At 43.3% G+C, this 21682-nt stretch overlaps 1 protein-coding gene across 5 annotated transcripts in view; it reads left to right on the forward strand.

The window, feature by feature from the left end:
• The window catches only part of LOC121575530 (E3 ubiquitin ligase RNF157), a 63612-nt gene that overhangs the window by 25129 nt on the left and 16801 nt on the right, over window positions 1-21682 (forward strand). For all 5 annotated transcript variants that reach the window (XM_041888701.1, XM_041888694.1, XM_041888718.1 and 2 more), the window contains exons 2-14: window positions 668-786; window positions 9779-9867; window positions 10441-10590; window positions 10895-11012; window positions 11129-11239; window positions 11872-11919; window positions 12136-12207; window positions 14865-15024; window positions 15249-15361; window positions 18273-18505; window positions 19747-19849; window positions 19948-20056; window positions 20240-20448. In XM_041888701.1, the coding sequence (XP_041744635.1) occupies window positions 668-786; window positions 9779-9867; window positions 10441-10590; window positions 10895-11012; window positions 11129-11239; window positions 11872-11919; window positions 12136-12207; window positions 14865-15024; window positions 15249-15361; window positions 18273-18505; window positions 19747-19849; window positions 19948-20056; window positions 20240-20448 (1634 nt within the window). The remainder of the gene's footprint in view (window positions 1-667; window positions 787-9778; window positions 9868-10440; window positions 10591-10894; window positions 11013-11128; window positions 11240-11871; window positions 11920-12135; window positions 12208-14864; window positions 15025-15248; window positions 15362-18272; window positions 18506-19746; window positions 19850-19947; window positions 20057-20239; window positions 20449-21682) is intronic.

Below are 21682 nucleotides of genomic sequence, written 5' to 3' on the forward strand. Positions count from 1 at the left end.
TTGTGCGTATGTGTGTGTGTGTGTGTGTGTGTGTGCAGATATATATATAGTGGGCATTCAAGGACAGTTGGTAGGCCTACATTCAGGTAGCCCACAGCTGATTATAATTTGAATGGTATCTGGCTGTCTGCCCTTCTATGACCCTTTCAAAACATAAACTCTCATTGTTTCCCCACCAGGAAGTGTCACAAAAGGCATTTCCTGATCAGTACCATATAATACTTTTTTTGTTTGAGTTTAAAAACCTTTGTCCCTGTGATAAGACCAGAGGGGAGTTAGAGAGCAGCAGAGGGGGAGTTGGAGAACAGCAAAGGGGGGTTGGAGAACAGCCAGAACAGCCATGTTGATTCAGACCAGATGACCCTAATCTGCATGCTACCAGACAGATGACTTTACTGTGTAGAGAGAAGCTTGAGGTAGAAGTTGCCCCCTAAACACAGATCTAGGATCAGATAACCTTACCTCAAACCCTAATTACAAGACATTTCTGATCTACTGTACCTATTCCCTAGAGCCAGGGTTGGAACACCTTGACCTAGCTCAGTGAGCTCCTGTAACTGTCCTCTGTTCATGTAAAAGGGGAGAAACAGAATTGGGCTACTGTGTATATGAGGAGGTGGAATCTTTGGGATCAGGTTTGCTCACTTCCTCTTCCTGTTCCCCACAGGAAGTTACTTTGCCAGCCACTTCATCATGGGCGGGGAGAGGTTTGACTCCACCCACCCAGAGGGATACCTGTTCGGAGAGAACACTGACCTCAACTTCCTGGGAACCAGACCAGTGGTGGTATGGATTCTCACACTACCCTACACTACACTACCATACACTACACTACCATACACTACACTACACTACACTACACTACACTACACTACTCTACACTACACTACACTACACTACCATACACTACACTACCCTACACTACACTACCATACACTACACTACCATACACTACACTACCCTACACTAAACTACACTACACTACCATACACTACACTACACTACACTACACTATACTACCCTACACTATACTACCATACACTACACTACCATACACTACACTACCCTACACTGCACTACCATACACTACACTACACTACACTGCACTACCATACACTACACTAAACTACACTATACTACCCTACACTACACTACCATACACTACACTAAACTACACTATACTACACTACCATACACTACACTAAACTACACTACACTACCCTACCATACATTACACTACACTACCATACACTACACTACACTACACTACACTAAACTACACTACACTAAACTATACTATACTACACTACATTACACTGCCATACACTACACTAAACTACACTATACTACCCTACACTATACTACCATACACTACACTACCCTACACTATACTACCATACACTACACTACGCTACACTATACTACACTACACTACCATACACTACACTACACTACACTACACTACACTACACTATACTACACTATACTACCCTATACTACACTACCATGCACTACACTAAACTACACTACACTACCATACACTACACTACACTACCATACACTACACTAAACTACACTACACTAAACTAAACTAAACTATACTATACTATACTACACTACACTACACTACACTACACTGCCATACACTACACTAAACTACACGATACTACCCTACACTATACTACCATACACTACACTACACTACCCTACCCTACAATACACTACCATACACTACACTACACTATACTACACTACCATACACTACACTAAACTACACTATACTACCCTACACTATACTACCATACACTACACTACACTATACTACACTACCATACACTACACTAAACTACACTACCCTACACTAAACTACACTACACTACACTATACTACCCTACACTATACTACCATACACTACACTACCATACACTACACTACCCTACACTGCACTACCATACACTACACTACCCTACACTGCACTACCATACACTACACTAAACTACACTACACTACCCTACACTACCATACACTACACTAAACTACACTACCCTACACTACACTATCATACACTACACTAAACTACACTATACTACCCTACACTACACTAAACTACACTATACTACACTACCATACACTACACTAAACTACACTACACTACCCTACACTACCACACATTACACTACACTACCATACACGACACTACACTACACTACCATACACTACACTAAACTACACTACACTAAACTATACTATACTATACTACACTACATTACACTGCCATACACTACACTAAACTACACTATACTACCCTACACTATACTACCATACACTACACTACCCTACACTATACTACCATACACTACACTACACTACACTACACTATACTACACTACACTACACTACCATACACTACACTACACTATACTACACTACACTACACTACACTACCATACACTACACTAAACTACACTATACTACACTATACTACCCTATACTACCCTACACTACACTACCATACACTACACTAAACTACACTACACTACCCTACACTACCATACACTACACTACACTAACATACACTACACTAAACTACATTACACTAAACTATACTATACTATACTACACTACACTGCCATACACTACACTAAACTACACGATACTACCCTACACTATACTACCATACACTACACTACCATACACTACACTACCCTACACTGCACTACCATACACTACACTACCCTACACTGCACTACCATACACTACACTAAACTACACTATACTACCCTACACTACACTACCATACACTACACTAAACTACACTATACTACACTACCATACACTACACTAAACTACACTACACTACCCTACCATACATTACACTACACTACCATACACTACACTACACTACCATACACTACACTAAACTACACTACACTAAACTATACTATACTACACTACATTACACTGCCATACACTACACTAAACTACACTATACTACCCTACACTATACTACCATACACTACTCTACCCTACACTATACTACCATACACTACACTACGCTACACTATACTACACTACACTACCATACACTACACTACCATACACTACACTACACTACACTACACTACACTATACTACACTATACTACCCTATACTACCCTTTACTACACTACCATACACTACACTAAACTACACTAAACTACACTACACTACCATACACTACACTACACTACCATACACTACACTAAACTACACTAAACTACACTACACTACCATACACTACACTACACTACCATACACTACACTAAACTACACTACACTAAACTATACTATACTATACTATACTACACTACACTGCCACACACTACACTAAACTACACGATACTACCCTACACTATACTACCATACACTACACTACACTACCCTACCCTACAATACACTACCATACACTACACTACACTACACTACACTATACTACACTACCATACACTACACTAAACTACACTACCCTACACTAAACTACACTACACTACACTACCATACACTACCATACACTACACTACACTATACTACCCTACACTATACTACCATACACTACACTACCATACACTACACTACCCTACACTGCACTACCATACACTACACTACCCTACACTGCACTACCATACACTACACTAAACTACACTACACTACCCTACACTACCATACACTACACTAAACTACACTACCCTACACTACACTATCATACACTACACTAAACTACACTATACTACCCTACACTATACTACACTACCATACACTACACTACACTACACTACCATACACTACGCTAAACTACACTATACTACACTATACTACCCTATACTACCATACACTACACTACCATACACTACACTAAACTACACTACCATACACTACACTACACTACCATACACTACACTACACTAAACTATACTATACTACACGATACTACCCTACACTATACTACCATACACTACACTACACTACACTACCCTACCCTACACTATACTACACTACCATACACTACACTAAACTACAATACACTACACTACACTATACTACACTACCATACACTACATTAAACTATACTATACTACACTACCATACACTACACTAAACTACACTACACTACACTACCATACACTACACTACACTACCATACACTACACTACACTAAACTATACTATACTAAACTACCATACACTACACTAAACTACACTATACCATTTTTTATTTATTTTTTATTTTTTTTGTCATTTAGCAGACGCTCTTATCCAGAGCGACTTACAGTTAGTGAATACATATACATATATATTTTTTTATTTTTTACTGGCCCCCCGTGGGAAACGAACCCACACCCCTGGCGTTGCAAACGCCATGCTCTATCAACTGAGCTACATCCCTGCCGGCCATTCCCTCCCCTACCCTGGACGACGCTGGGCCAATTGTGCGCCGCCCATGAGTCTCCCGGTCGCGGCCGGCTGCGACAGAGCCTGGATTCGAACCAGGATCTCTAGTGGCACAGTTAGCACTGCGATGCAGTGCCTTAGACCACTGCGCCACTCAGGAGAGCACTACACTACTATATACCCTATACTACCCTACACTACACCACCATACACTACACTAAACTACCCTGCAGTACACTACCATACACTACACTAAACTACACTACACTACCCTACACTACCATACATTACACTCAACTACACTACACTACCATACACTACACTACACTACCATACACTACCATACACTACACTACACTACCATACACTACACTAAACTAAACTACACTACACTACACTACACTACACTACACTACACTACACTAAACTATACTATACTACACTACATTACACTGCCATACACTACACTACACTAAACTACACTATACTACCATACACTACACTACCCTACACTACACTACCATACACTACACTACACTATACTACACTATACTACACTACCATACACTAAACTACACTATACTACCCTACCCTACCCTACCATACACTACACTAAACTACACTATACTACCCTATACTACCCTACACTACACTACCATACACTACACTAAACTACACTACACTACCATACACTACACTACACTAAACTACACTACCATACACTACCATACACTACACTACCATACACTAAACTACACTTCCCTATACTACACTACCATACACTAAACTAAACTATACTACACTACCATACACTACACTAAACTACACTATACTACACTACCCTAAACCACACTATACTACACTACCATACACTACACTATACTACACTATACTACACTATACTACACTATACTACACTATACTACACTACACTACCCTACATTACACTACCATGCACTACCATATACTACACTAAACTACACTATACTACCATACACTACCCTACACTACCATACACTACACTAAACTATACTATACTATACTATACTATACTACACTACACTACACTGCCCCACACTACACTACCATACAATACACTAAACTACACTACATTACACTACACCACACCACACCACACCACACCACACTACACTACACTACCTTCTAACTCTCCAGCTACATTATCGTCTGTCTAATTCTTAAGACATGCTTGTTGATGATGACGATGATAATGATGATGATGATGATGATGATGATGAATGCAGCTCAGCTTTATGTCCTCCAGAGGGGGGAGTCTACATTATGACCTGGCTATGACGCTCAGAACAGTCTGAGTTCCAGGTCTAGAGAGCACAGCACATACTAGAGGGGAAACATCCATTTGCTATATAAACTCACTCCACTGTGTGTCAAACACTCATAAGGGAAGAGTTGAAATGGGTCCCAAATGGCACCTCGTTCACTATAGTGCACAACTTTTGACCAGAGCCCTATGGGCCCTGTTTAAAAGTATTGCACAATATAGGGAATATGGTACCATTTGGGCGGCAGGCTTGATTTGTTCCAAATACCTCCGATCCCAATTCTCATCATCTCTGTTGTATGGACGAGGGGAATACCATAGAATCCTGTGACTGAGGGTGTGGTATGGAGCGATTTCAGTGCCAACAGAAATTGTATTTGAATTTAATCATTTTGAATTTGTATTAGGATATTTGTAATGCCCAAATTGAATCATTGAATTCGTAAATTGAACCTGTATTTCATGAATTGAAGTGGAATTGAATGAATATTGCATTCATTTAAAAATTATATTTAAATTCAATTGAATATTCAAATTCAATATTTATATAGGCATGTTCAGTTTCAAAATGGTAGATATTGCATTAATTGTCTGTGTATCAAGTTTACAAACTATAATTTCAAGTTGATCAAAGTTTCATATATTCAATTTCTCAGATGCATTCAGATTCAGTTTTCAAATTCAGTTCTCTAAATTCAGATTCAAAACCAGAAACAACATCCTGGTACTTTGCCAGCCAGGAAAGGTAGAGGAGAACAGATAGAATCAAATGCTCCCTTTGGTAAACAGAAACTTATGGCGGTTTCTGAAGCCAATGTGGCATGTTTAATTTATTTTCTTCCAATGAATTTGGCTCTAGCATTTAAACTGTTTTGGCTACGAGCTACTATGACCCCATTCCTGAAAACTAAGACTCTCCGGAGCATGGACGTGCCTTCTGTTTCCCTCTATGATGATTGCAGGCTGCATTAAAAGGGAGTGTCACAAAAAAACAAAATATGAACCCCATAAATATATAGTTGAAATGCCCTGTCATAGCCGTTCTAATGATAGCCTTTCCACTCCCTATTTAATTTTGCTCTTGTGACTGACTGGGTTCGAACCAAGTCTCCTGCATGTCACAAGACTGTGTTAGCCCACTTAGCTAAAGCTTATAGGGAGGGATAAGTTCAGGAAGTTCATGTAAAGGACGACATGCTGCTTGCTTAACAAGTACCGCTTCCCCGTTATTCAACACATACTCGAACTCAGGACTTCTGCCTCAAAAACACACTGACCGCCCTCCTGAAGCATTCCAACCCATCCTGCTATTAAAAAATACATTTTTCAATTGCGTAAGGGGCGACACTTCAGGCTGAGGAGTGAGTTTCACGGATCCCCATCTGCTACTATAATGCAAGTCTTCAAGATCCAGCAAGGTTAATCACGTGGTTTGGTGATCCATGCTTATGTGATGAGAACCTTGCCTGAGACCTGAAAACGTGTTCGTTTGTGTTACACAGTCTAGTTTTGAGGCCCCCACTATTAGCCAGATAATGATAATTTCGTGCAAAAAACAACAAGTTAGACAGGCCCACTGGGCTAAAAATGGACCAGCCTATCTGGCATTTCGGGCAAATGCAAAAAAAATGCCAGATAGGCTGGTCCATTTTTAGCCCAGTGGGCCTGTCTAACTTGTTTTTGTGCAAAAGTATCATTATCTGGCTAATAGTGGGGGCCTCAAGGAAAATAATGGGCCAGTGTGGGGGCCTGAAGGAAAATAATGGTTGGGTGTGGGGGCCTGGAGGATAATAAATGGTTGGGTGTGGGGGCCTGGAGGATAATAAATGGTTGGGTGTGGGGGCCTGAAGGAAAATAATGGTTGGGTGTGGGGGCCTGGAGGAAAATAACGGTTGGGTGTGGGGACCTGGAGGAAAATAACGGTTGGGTGTGGGGACCTGGAGGAAAATAATGGTTGGGTGTGGGGGCCTGGAGGAAAATAATGGTTGGGTGTGGGGGCCTGGAGGAAAATAATGGTTAGGTGTGGGGGCCTGGAGGAAAATAACGGTTGGGTGTGGGGACCTGGAGGAAAATAATGGTTGGGTGTGGGGGCCTGGAGGAAAATAATGGTTGGGTGTGGGGGCCTGGAGGAAAATAATGGTTGGGTGTGGGGACCTGGAGGAAAATAATGGTTGGGTGTGGGGGCCTGGAGGAAAATAATGGTTGGGTGTGGGGGCCTCAAGGTAAAGAATGGGCCGGTGTGTTAGAAATGCCAGGGCTGATTTATTGTAGTCATTATAAGGTTAACATGTGACTGACTGGCTTAAGAATGAGTTAGCCTGTTGAGCTAAAACCCTAACCCTGTGACTTGGTTGGGTCTCTTCAAGGAGGAGGTTAAAGGGTGGTGAAGTGTAACACAGGTGGTTCGGTGACCACACCTTTTCCTGCCTTGCTTACCTGAGTAACTTGTCTGAGATCTGAAAAGTTGCCTTGTCTGGTGCACAGGAGACCTGGGGTAGAACCCCATCAGTCAAACTAACACGTCTTCATGTCTCAGCCAAGGTTGTTCATCACATAGACTCGGCCTGATCCCGCGAGCTTACATGAATGGTTCGCTACACGCGGTAATAAGTCTGGTAATTATGTGGCTACTCATCACATGAATGGATCATCAAACCACCTCTGTTGCACTCTCATTAAATGGGGTACACAGAACTGTCTGCTTCTGTTTGCCACAAAGTGTTGTTGTGCAGTAGACCTGATATCAAAACCGTTCTGTTATATTGGTGCCTTATATTGGTGCCGTGATCTCTGAGTATGAGGTCAAAGGGAGGTGAAATGTAACCGAGGTGGTTCGATTAACCTTGCTGGAGACTTGAAGACTTGTGTTAGCTTCCTGAACTAATCGCTATGGGCTAACACAGTGGGCTAAAACAGTCTTGTGACAATCAGGAAACCTGTTTCGAACCAGATTAAATAGGGAGTGGAAAGGCTATCCTTAGAAGGGCTATGACAGGGCTATTCAACTATATTCTTATGGGGGGAACAGAAAGCACATCCATGCTCCAGAGAGTCTTAGCTTTCAGGAATGGGGTCATAACAGCTTAAAGCGGTTCAAACGCTCTCTCCTCTCTCTCTCTCTCTCTCTCTCTCTCTCTCTCTCTCATATCCTGTTATGTGAGGCATACTGCCCTCTCTAAGCAGATGGCAATGCAGAACCACATCTCTCTACCCCACTCACTACATGTCTCTCCATCTCTCCTCTCTCCCTGAGTTGTTAACTGTGATCTGCAGCACAGGTCTAGTCCCCCTACACTGGATATGTATAGCCTATATTGTGTGTGTGTGTCCGTGTGTATGGCTGGACCTCGACAGCTTTCTCTATAAGCACACAGGCCGGTGATGTTGGAGATTTAGACAACAGCTTACTGCTGTAATAAAGTCACATTCAGACTGCAAAGAGAGAGGGAAGTGTGTGTGTGTGCGTGTGTGCATGCGTCTTCCCTGTACTGCAAAACAGCCTTGTCATTCCTACTGTACAGATCCCATAGCAGAATTTTCATGCTGTGTGTGTGTTTTAATGAATGGCACATTATTCAGTATTAAAACACATCTGGGCCCAGCAGGAGCCTTTCCTGTAAACCGCACACACGCATTAACACAAACAAACACTCACACACACAAACACACACACACAAACACACACACACACACACACACTTCCCCTTAGCCCCAGAAGAGGGGTGTAGAGGTATCTAACCACATCCTCCCTTCCTACTGGACTGCATGTTCCATAGGGTTTCAAAGGTTATTCTATACACATTTTTACAGTGCATTCATTCATTTAGCAGACTCTTATCCAGAATGACTTAAGTTCACAGTAAGTGCATTAATCTAAAATAGGTACAGTATAACAACCACAGATCAAGATCACTACACGTTAAACCTTCAACTGCACTAACACACCTGATTCAACTGATCAAGGGCTTGGTGATTAGTTGATCAGATCATGTGACCCTTTTGTTGTTGTTGTTGTTGATGTGACCTTTTGTGATTGGTTCCTTTACAGTTCCCCTATGCAGCCCCGCCTCCTCAGGAGCCAGTGAAGACTCTACGAAGCCTTATAAACATCCGTAAGGATACACTGAGGCTCGTACGGTGAGTGTCTCTCACACAACACACCATTTATTTATTTATTTATTTATAGTTTATATCCCTTTTATTATTATTTCACTTAGTCTGTGTATTATTAGCCAACATCTCCACTTCTCCCCCCAGAACCAAATTCGAGTAGCTGGCCGGAGGATTTTGCTCATTGGTTCTGGGTCTCCCGAGTGGCGCAGTGGTCTAAGGCACTGCATCGCAGTGCTAGCTGTGCCACTAGAGATCCTGGTTCGAATCCAGGCTCTGTCGTAGCCGGCCGCGACCGGGAGACCCATGCGACGGCGCACAATTGGCCCAGCGTCGTCCAGGGTAGGGGAGGGAATGGCCGGCAGGGATGTAGCTCAGTTGGTAGAGCATGGCGTTTGCAACGCCAGGGTTGTGGGTTCGATTCCAGGGGGGCCAGTATGAAAAAATAAAAATAACTGTAAGTCGCTCTGGATAAGAGCGTCTGCTAAATGACTAAAATGTAAATGTAAAAATGTTCCCGTGATTACTCCCTTTACTCTCACATTGTTAATTGTAAAGACGTGTAGATGATGCTAGCTGTGTTTCGGTGTGGTATGGCAGGTGTAGTGAGGACCTGAAGCTGCCAGGGGAGGACGTGGCAGGGAAAAGCAAAGCCTGTTACAACATAGAGTTTACCTTCGACGCTGACACACAGGTGGCCATCACCATCTACTATCAAGCTATAGAGGAGTTCCACAACGGAGTGCCAATGTAAGTCTGTGCTTGTGTGTTTATCTCTCTGCACTCTTAGAAAAAAGGCTTCCAAAAGGGTTCTTCCTCTGTCCCCATAGGAGAACCCTTTTTGGTTCCAGGTAGAACCCTTTTGGGTAACATATAGAACCCTCTGTAGAAAGTGTTCTACATGGAACCCAAAAGTGTGCTACCTGGAACCAAAAGGATTCTACCTGCAACCAAAAAGGGTTCTTCAAAGGGTTCTTCAATAGGGACAGCTGAAGAACCCTTTAAGATTCTAGATATCACCTTATTTTTCTAAGAGTGTGTATCTCTCCTGTAGTTACCTTCCCCAGGACAGCTCTCTCCAGTCAGAAATGGTGCACTTTAAGAGAGGAGTCTGTCAGCAGTTCTGTCTGCCCTCGCACTCCGTCAACCTGTCAGAGTGGGCCGATGAGGAGGTATGGGCTGTGTGTGTGTGAGTGTGTGTTTATTCATATTAGTAGGAAGTGTGTGTGTTTCAGTAGTGTATAACCTCTTTTTATCTCTCTCTCTCTCTCTCTTTCCCTCTTTCTAGTTGCTGTTTGACATGGATAAGGATGTGTTTCCCATGGTCGTTCATGCGATAGTAGACGAGGAGGATGATCAAATGGGTCACTCCCATGTCCTCCTGGCCACCTTTGAAAGGGTAAGGAGCTTGTAGTCTGATGTGCTGTAGCATTGTAAGTCAAGTGTTCAATTTATTTAAAGTTTGTCTATCATGTTTTGAGATGTGGTTGACTCTGGATTTAAAAGGGAGACCCATGGGGCGGCGCACAATTGGCCCAGCGTCGTCCAGGGTAGGGGAGGGAATGGCCGGTAGGGATGTAGCTCAGTTGGTAGAGCATGGCATTTGCAACGCCAGGGTTGTGGGTTCGATTCCAGTATGAAAAAAATAAATAAATAAATGTATGCGCTCACTAACTGTAAGTCGCTCTGGATAAGAGCGTCTGCTAAATGACTTAAATGTAAATGTAAAAGTATCCCACTGGGCACAAACTGGTTGAATGAACGTTGTTTCCATGCCATTTCAACACAAAAATAAAATATGATGACGTTGAATCAAGGTGGAAAACTGATTGGAGTCATCAACGTAAAGGAATTTGGGGAATGTTTGCCTTTTTTTCATCCAACTTTTACAATCCAATGACGTGGTTAAATGTTTTGTTGATTTCACCTTAGTTGACAACCCAATCAATTGTAAATCAAAACTAGATATTGAACTGATGTCTGTGTCCAGTGGGACTAGCATTGGCTAAGTATCTACTGTTTGTTCCACAGCACATGGACGGAAGCTACTGTGTCAAACCTCTGAAGCAGAAGCAAGTGGTGAGTTTGTTTCCACCAAGTCCTCCTCTTCTCTCTCTCTCCTCCTGCTCTCATCTCACTCTGAACTGTACCTTACCCTCCCATTTTCCTGCCTTGCTTACCTCTCTTTTCCCTCTCTCTCTTCCAGTCTCTCGCTCCTCCTTTCACTATCCTTCCTGGTATGTTTTATACTGAAACCTTCTCTCTCATCACCAACATGTTTCCTCTCCTCTCCAGGTAGATGGAGTGAGTTACCTTCTTCAGGAGATCTACGGCATTGAGAACAAGTACAACAGCCAAGAATCAAAGGTACACAGCTGATCATTTGGTTGTTTAGGGACTACACTGTAAAGGGGTTACTGTGAATTTGACAGTAGCTTACAGGCAGCTCAGTGGCAAGTAAAATGATGTATTTCATATTACAGTACACCTACTGTAATATAAATACGGTATCAAAGCAAGTACTGTGTTATGACCTTATCTTACTGTTAAAAAGTAAATCGGAATAAATGAATGAATTAATGACATTTATTGAGGGGAGGGGTTTGTATTTCACTGTATTTTACTGTAGTTACAAGAGATTGGTGCAAGCAGGTTGGCTGCTAGGTAAAGTGTTTACACATTACAGTAGGTTTATTAATGAATATTTGGTGTTTATATCACTTGTACTTCTAGAGGCCTTCACAAAGGCTTCCAAACTGGCTGTGATTACAGGGCAAAAAGACCAAAAGGACATGGCAAAATTCTCAACCATTTAAGGTTTAAGACTTGTTGCCATTCCAATCTGTCCCCTATACAAGTGGTTTCCAAACTGTGGGGTGCGCCCCCTGGGGGGCGGAGGGGTCGGCAGGGGGGTGCGGGTGTGCAAAGGTCCCCCTCCACCCCCAAAAATATAGTTTTTGTTCTTACATTTTACATTTTAGTCATTTAGCAGACGCTCTTATCCAGAGCGACTTACAGTTAGTTCTTACTCTTGAGTAGTGCATCATCAGTTTTCCTCTTGTCATGTCAGTCATTGCATACCTTAGAGAGCTATTTATAACACATCAGAAATGTCCCGATCAACTAGCCCATGTCAGCTAACGTTTTTTAGCTAGTTTTTGTAGGCCATAGATTTTGTAGTAATGTTCTTGTCACTCAAATATCACATGAATACACATTAGACATGGCAAAATGTATAGAATTACAAGAAAATTTGCTTTAAAACTACAAAAGAAATTCTGCACCCCATGAGAAAAATTTGTAGAATTGCAGAAAATAAGCTTTGAACCTGCAAATAAGATTTAAACCTTTCTCTCCGTCAACAAGAGGGGTGTGAACAGTTTGAGTCATGAATAGTGCTTGTGCCCATAGACGTGGCACACACGCGCACGTGGGGGCACGGGATATTCCCCAATGCTGGAAGGGGGGCCTGAGTGAAAAAGTTTGGGAACCCCTGCCCTATACAAATTTTTCTTATTCTATGGCGGTTGACTTGTGTATAAATCCATTATACTTTGTGACACAAAATAAGGAAAAAACGTACCCTACCATCTAACACTACCCTCATTAAAAACCCACCACCCTATTCCACTAAATTAACCCTATGTGGTCCTACACCAGACCAACAGCCTGGGAGGACAGGACACCACCACTCAACACACCCTGTAACTCTTCTCCCTATACAAATAGATGGGGCACTATAACCACATGGGAGTTAAATTGGTACAGTATCCTCACTCACGGGTGCAACAAATATAGCTCTTAATTTACAGTATGCTTCAGTAAAAGTTTGTCATGTTCGTTTAAGGACGGGTCAGACCAAGGCGCAGCGTGAAATGCGTACATGTTTATTAAACTGAATAAACACACGACAAAACAATAAACAAACGAAACGTGAAGTCCTAAGGTAGAACACACAACAAACCTATACACGGAACAAGATCCCACAACTAACGAGTGCCAATAGGCTGCCTAAGTATGATCCCCAATCAGAGACAACGAGCGACAACTGCCTCTGATTGGCAACCACACCGGCCAACATAGATCTACACATACTAGATCATTCACATAGCTTTACACAACATAGAATATTCACACCCTGACTCAACATATAAGAGTCCCCTGAGTCAGGGCGTGACAAAGTTTTAGTATTTTACTGTTGATTATACCCAAAATTACTGTATAATTTAACGTTTTTAGTGACCACAACGCTTTTTGTTAAAAAACTTTCCAAATCACTCTCTGTAGAACTGGTTAGAGTATTCATGATTGCATGTTTTGTCATAATATTGTTTTGAACCTTCGTTTTGGACTGATGCCCGACTGAGCGTTCTACTCAATGCATCGTCAATGAGCGCTGATGAAGGTTTCATAAAAAGCGCATTACAGTGGCTTGGAAATACAATGACATTCAAAAGGAGGCAAATAACTAGTAGGAAAACCTTTTGTCATCATTTTGATGTCGCCAGATTGACTTTAGATGCAGTATAACGTTAGCTAGCTAGCTAAGATTGAGCTGAGGCCATTGGATTTTAGCCAGCTAACGTTAGCATTGCTAGCTATTTTCGACTAACTTTGCTAGCTAATGACATTTCCATGTCTATTTGACAACATGATAATGCTGGCAAAGTTGTTTCCTACTAAATATTTGACTACTTTAGCAATGTCATCTTATTTCCAGGCACTATAGTGTAATTTAGACAAAACAATAGTTAGCCTCCTTCCAGAATGACTGGGTTTATCACCACTTTAGGGCACCACTATGGAGCCGCCGGTAGAGGGTGGCTTGAGAACGTTCATAACGATGGCATGACTCGACCGAGTGACGGAGGTGCAACCTATGAATATGCAAAGACATGCAATCATTTTTACAGTATTGTTTGCTCAAGCTACCATACTGCTCTGTGAATGTAAATTATGTTTTGATGTAGTGACGTATTGATTGATTTATGTTTTGATTAATTGATTGATTATGTTGGCCCCAGGTTGCGGATGATGAGATCAGTGATAACAGTGCGGAGTGTGTGGTGTGTCTGTCGGATGTCCGCGACACACTCATCCTGCCCTGCAGACACCTGTGTCTCTGCAATGCCTGCGCCGACACACTCCGCTACCAGGCCAACTGCTGCCCCATCTGCAGACTGCGTGAGTCTATGTCTATGATGCTATATAAGACCTTTGTAAGCCATACATTGGCATTCGTAAGACCTTCATAGCAATACTTAATAGATGCTCAGGACCTTCATAGCAATACCTAATACATGCTCAGTTAGCAGGCTAACTGCTTTCCCATCTGCAGACTGTGTGAGTCTATAATGCTACATAAGACCTTCACATCAATACTTAAGCATGTTATAATGCATCTTCAGCGTTCCGGGCCCTGCTGCAGATCCGAGCCATGAGGAAGAAGCTGAGTCATCTCTCTCCTGCCAGGTTTAACCCAGTCATCACCTCCCAGACCTCTGACTCAGAGGAACACTCGGTAAGATATACACATACACACACAAAATATATCAAAAGGTTGGACACACTTACTCATTCAAGGGTTTTTCTTCATTTTTACTATTTTCTACATTGTAGAATAATAGTAAAGACATCAAAACTATGAAATAACACATATGGAATCATGTAGGAACCCAAAAAGTGTTAAACAAATCAAAATATATTTTAGATTTTAGATTCTTCAAAGTAGCCACCATTTGCCTTGATGACAGCTTTGCACACTCTTAGCATCCTCTCAACCAGCTTCATGAGGAATGCTTTTCCAATGGTCTTGAAGGAGTTCCCACATATTCTGAGCACTTGTTGGCTGCTTTTCCTTCACTCTGCGGTCCAACTCATCCCAAACCATCTCAATTGGGTTGAGGTCGGGTGATTGTGGAGGCCAGGTCATCTGATGCAGCACTCCATCTCTCTCCTTCTTGGTCAAATAGCCCTTACACAGCCTGGAGGTGTGTTTTGGGTCATTGTCCTGTTGAAAAACAAAGGATAGTCCCACTAAGCACAAACCAGATGGGATGGCGTATTGCTGCAGAATGCTGTGATAGCCATGCTGGTTAAGTGTGTGAATTCTAAATAAATCACAGACAGTGTCACCAGCAAAGCACCCCCACACCATCACACCTCCTCCTCCATGCTTCACGGTGGGAACCACACATGCGGAGATCATCCGTTCAGCTACTCTGCGTCTCAAAAAGACACGGCGGTTGGAACCAAAAATCTCTAATTTGGACTCATCAGACCAAAGGACAGATTTCCACCGGTCTAATGTCCATTGCTCGTGTTTCTTGGCCCAAGCAAGTCTCTTCTTCTTATTGGTGTCCTTTAGTAGTGGTTTCTTTGCAGCAATTCAACCATGAAGGCCTGATTCACGCAATCTCCTCTGAACAGTTGATGTTGAGATATGTCTGTTACTTGAACTTTGTGAAGTATGTATTTGGGCTGCAATCTGAGGTGCAGTTAACTCTAATGAACTTATCCTCTGCAGCAGAAGTAACTCTGGGTCTTCCTTTCCTATGGCGGTCCTCATGAGACCCAGTTTCATCATAGCGCTTGATGGTTTTTGCGACTGCACTTGAAGAACCTTTCAAAGTTATTGAAATGTTCCGTATTGACTGAACTTCATGTCTTAAAGTAATGATGGACTGTCGTTTCTCTTTGCTTATTTGAGCTGTTCTTGCCATAATATGGACTTGGTCTTTTGCCAAATAGGGCCATCTTCTGTATACCACCCCTACCTTGTCACAACACAACTGATTGGCTCAAATGCGTTAAGAAGGAAAGAAATTCCACAAATTAACTTTTAACAAGGCACACCTGTTAATTGAAATGCATTCCAGGTGACTACCTCATGAAGCTGGTTGAGAGAATGCCAAGAGTGTGAAAAGCTGTCATCAAGGCAAAGGGTGGCTACTTTGAATAATATTTTTGGTTACTACATGATTCCATATGTGTTATTTCATAGTTTTGATGTCTTCACTATTATTCTACAATGTAGAAAATAGTACAAATAAAGAAAAACCCTGGAATGAGTAGGTGTCCAAACTTTTGACTGGTACTGTATATATACAGCATATAGCAGTGGTCATCAACCTTTTCTGAGTCAAGATCACTTTCGCAGTCAAAAGCAAGCCGAGATCTACCACTCAGATTTTTATTTTTTAACATGACTTAAAAAATGTAACATTAACCTAATAAAAAATAGGTTTGTGTAATCAGCCTAATACATTATCACAGCATATTGGCTATATGCCTGGCCTACAATGTAGCACTTGCGAGGCACAGCTGAGCATAAATTGAAAACAATTGCAAATAATTCGCTTTTTTATTTTACTGGACTGATGGTACCTGCATCTGATGGTCATGGTGCTTTCACGACAACTGGGAACTCTGGAAAAAAAACGAGGTCAAATCATGACGTCAGTGATATTCAGGTCGGAAAGTCGGAGCTCTAGAAAGATGCCCGATTTTCCGCCTTGGAAATCCAAGTTGGATGACGTTCAGAATGATTTTTCCCAGTCTGATCTTATTTTTTCCCGAGGTCCCAGTTGTCTTGAACGCACCGAATTTGGAAGTCTGAGATTTCCGAGTTCCCAGTTGTTTTGAACACAGCATTAGTCTCAGCGGAGGGAGGGAGAGAGCAGCAGAGGGTCCACATCTCACGGTCCCTGCTCTCTCCTTTCTTTCCTCTGGTGAGACTGAACCAGAGAGAGGGGACACAGTCTTCCACCTGATGGTGAAACTCGAGTCGCACCGCAAATTCATGTTGTTCCTATTACCAGAGAAAGTGAAATATTCCTCAATAATAAAATTGACATGATGAGCTGCTAATAATAATAATAAAAACGTATGAACTCATGAACTCACTCATAAAAACAACAGCTCTTTGCTTTATTCTTTGACAGTCTCTCTGGTCAAGGCTTTAAAAGTTATGAAATCTTACGTAGGATAGTATCACAGTAACAGTAGGACAGTAACTTTGCTGTGGCCGGGGTCGTGGAAGCTGTAGGCATGGTGATTTGAGCTATCCGATTGGCCAGCGCAGTAGGTGCACTCGATTTAGCCACAGATCTCCCGGTCTACCGGGTAGGCACAGTTTGTATTTTCAGGCAAATAAAATGGTTCAAAACACTTTGCCTACTCGGTGCGCAGGGCTTCTGAATCAAGTGCACTTACCGCCAACAGAGCAACATGAAAAAATCAAAAACGGAGCACAATCCTTTATCGTTGGCTTTTCTATAGAAATGTTTTGTGATCAACAAGAAATTCCTTGAAGATCGACCAGTCGTGATCGACCGGTTGGTGACCGCTAGCGTATAGCATCTCATCTCTTTTTTTCGTACTCTCTACCCCTGTCCCATCTTCCTCTCTCTCCTTCCCCCTCCCTCCCCCAGGCGTCGGATCACATTCCCCCAGGTTTTGAGGTCGTGTCTCTTCTGGAGGCTCTGAACGGGCCCCTGAGCGTGTCTCCCTCTGCCCCCCCTCTGCAGGACCTCTCTGGGGGCCACGTCTCAGGCACCCTGCCCCCCTACAGCAGTGAGACCCACCCAACCCCGGCACGCTCCATGTCCCCCCTGGACCACTCCAAGTCTAGCCAGGGACTCAAACTGAAGAAGAGTGGCTCCAAGTGAGTGGCGCAAACACTTGGAGACACAGGCTGTGTCCCAAATGGCACCATATTCCCTATGAAGTGCAATAGTTTTGACCCGAGGTCTGTTCAAAAGGTGTGCACTACATGGGGTATAGGGTGCCATTTGGGACGCAGAAACACATACGAACATACTGTACATTTGAATAGGAATTAATTTCCTAGGACTTTTAAAGGTTTAGCTAATATAATATACACTATATATACAAAAGTATGTGGACACCCCTTCAAATTTGTGAATTCAGTCTATTTTAGCCACACACATTGCTGACAGGTGTATAAAATCGAGCACACAGCCATGCAATCTCCATAGACAAACATTGGCAGTAGAATGGCCTTACTGAAGAGCTCAGTGACTTTCAACGTGGCACCGTCATAGGATGCCACCTTTCTAACAAGTCAGTTTGTCAAATTTCTACCCTGCTAGAGCTGCCCCGGTCAACTGTAAGGGCTGTTATTGTGAAGGGGGAATGTCTATAAGCAACAACGGCTCAGCCACGAAGTGGTAGGCCACACAAGCTCACCGAACAGGACCACCAAGTGCTGAAACGCATAGCGTGTAAAAATCATCTGTCCTCAGTTGCAACACTCACTACCGAGTTCCAAACTGCCTGTGGAAGCAATGTCAGCACAAGAACTGTTAGTCGGGAGCTTCATGAAATGGGTTTCCAAGGCTGAGCAGCCGCACACAAGCCTAAGATCACCAGGCGCAATGACAAGCGTCGGCTGGAGTGGTTTAAAGCTCGCCGCCATTGGACTCTGGAGCAGTGGAAAAGCGCTCTCTGGAGTGATAAATCACGCTTCACCATCTGGCAGTCCAACGGACTAATCTGTGGAAGAACTTGACTGGCCTGCACAGAGCCCTGATCTCAACCCCATCGAACACCTTTGGGATGAATTGGAACGCCGACCGCGAGCCAGGCCTAATCGCCCAACATCAGTGCCCGACATCACTAATGCTCTTGTGGCTGAATGGAAGCAAGTCCCCGCAGCAATATTCCAACATCTAGTGGAAAGCCCTACCAGAAGAGTGGAGGCTGTTATAGCAGCAAAGGGGGGACCAACTCCATATTAATGCCCATGATTTTGGAATGAGATGTTCGACGAGCAGGTGTCCACAGACTTTTGGTAATGTAGTGTATTTACGTCCGGACAGTGTGTTGTGAGAGTGTTTGTTGTGGTGTTTATGATTCTGACTTTTGCATTGTGGGATGTGTCAGGTCTCTCTCCCAGAATTCTTCGGTGCTGCCAGTGGAGCAGGGACAGAAGTCAGATCACAGTGAATCAGAGGTTCAGGCCTGCCACCGGAAACAACAACCGGAGGTACACTGACATTCTGACACAGTTTGTGTGTGCGTGTGTGCGCGCGCGTGTTTGTCTGTGTCTGGTGTATGTGTTTGACCTTACGCTCTCTGTTCCAGAGTGGTGTAACTCCAGAGAGTGAGAACCTGACTCTATCCTCGTCTGGAGCCATAGACCAGTCCTCCTGTACTGGGACACCTTTCTCCTCCACCATCACCTCCCCTGAAGGTAGTCCTGCTGGGGCTGTCAGGGGGTGGGCAGTGGGCAATGGAAAATGTGTCCAATGTGTCAAATTATAAAACACAGTTAATTGTCTCCTCCTCTCTCTCTCTCCTCTCTCTCTCCTCTCTCTCTCGCTCTCTCTCGCTCTCTCTCTCTCTCGCGCTCTCTCGCTCTCTCTCTCACACACAGACCCCGTGAGCAGTAGCCTGGCCCAGTCAGTCATGTCCATGGCTTTGTCCCACAGCCAGCACTCTCAGATCAGCACTGACACCCTGTCCTCCATGTCCGGTTCCTACTTGGCCGGGCCGGAGGGAGAGGTGGAGGGGGGAGACGCAGAGGGGGAGAAGATCCAGGACGCACCCATGGAGAGCCGGGGACCCTCACAGCAGGACGGGGAGGTGAGAAACATGAGGGGGAACAGGAGGATGAGAGAGGAGAGAGTTGGGTACTCCTAGAAAAATGGCTTGTTGTGATATAGAGAATACCCCCCCCCCCTCCTCTCTCTCTCTCTGTCTCTCTCTCTGTGTCTCTCGCTCTCTCAATTCAATTCAATGGGGCTGTATTGGCATTGGAAACATACAGTGCCTTCGGAAAGTATTCAGACCCCTTGACTTTTTCCACATTTTGTTACATTACAGCCTTATTCTAAAATGGATTAAATAAATAATAATCCTCAGCAATCTACACACAATACCCCATAATGACAAAGTGAAAACAGGTTTTTAGATATTTTTGCAAATCTATTAAAAATAAAAACAGAAATACCTTATTTACATAAGTATTCAGACCCTTTGCTATGAGACTTCAAAATTGAGCTCAGGTGCTTCCTGTTTCCATTGATCAGCGTTGAGATGTTTCTACAACTTGATTGGAGTCCACCTGTGGTAAATTAAATTGATTGGACATGATTTGGAAAGGCACACCTGTCTATATAAGGTCCCACAGTTGAAAGTGCATGTCAGAGCAAAAGGACTTGTCCGAAGAGCTCCAAGACAGAATTGTGTCGAGGCACAGATCTGGGGAAGGGTACCAAAACATTTCTGCAGCATTGAAGGTCCCCAAGAACACAGTGGCCTCCATCATTCTTAAATGGAAGAAGTTTGGAACCACCAAATCTCTTTCGAGAGCTGGCCGCCCGGCCAAACTGAGCAATCGGAGGAGAAGGACCTTGGTCAGGGAGGTGACCAAAAACACGATGGTCACTCTGACAGAGCTCTAGATTTCCTCTGTGGAGATGGGAGAACCTTCCAGAAGGACAACAATCTCTGCAGCACTTCACCAATCAGGCCTTTATGGTAGAGTGGCCAGACGGAAGCCACTCCTCAGTAAAAGGCACATAACAGCCCACTTGGAATTTGCCAAAAGGCACCTAAAGACTCTCAGACCATGAGAAACAAGATTCTCTGGTCTGATGAAACCAAGATTGAACTCTTTGGCCTGAATGCCAAGCGTCACGTCTGGAGGAAACCTGGCACCATCCCTATGGTAAAGCATGGTGATGGCAGCATAATGCTCTGGGGATGTTTTTCAGCGGCAGGGACTGGGAGACTAGTCAGGATCGAGGCAAAGATGAACGGTGCAAAGTACAGAGAGATCCTTGATGAAAACCTGCTCCAGAGCGCTCAGGACCTC

The sequence above is a fragment of the Coregonus clupeaformis genome, chromosome 1 (assembly GCF_020615455.1).
Source record: "Coregonus clupeaformis isolate EN_2021a chromosome 1, ASM2061545v1, whole genome shotgun sequence".
Classification (NCBI taxonomy): domain Eukaryota; kingdom Metazoa; phylum Chordata; class Actinopteri; order Salmoniformes; family Salmonidae; genus Coregonus; species Coregonus clupeaformis.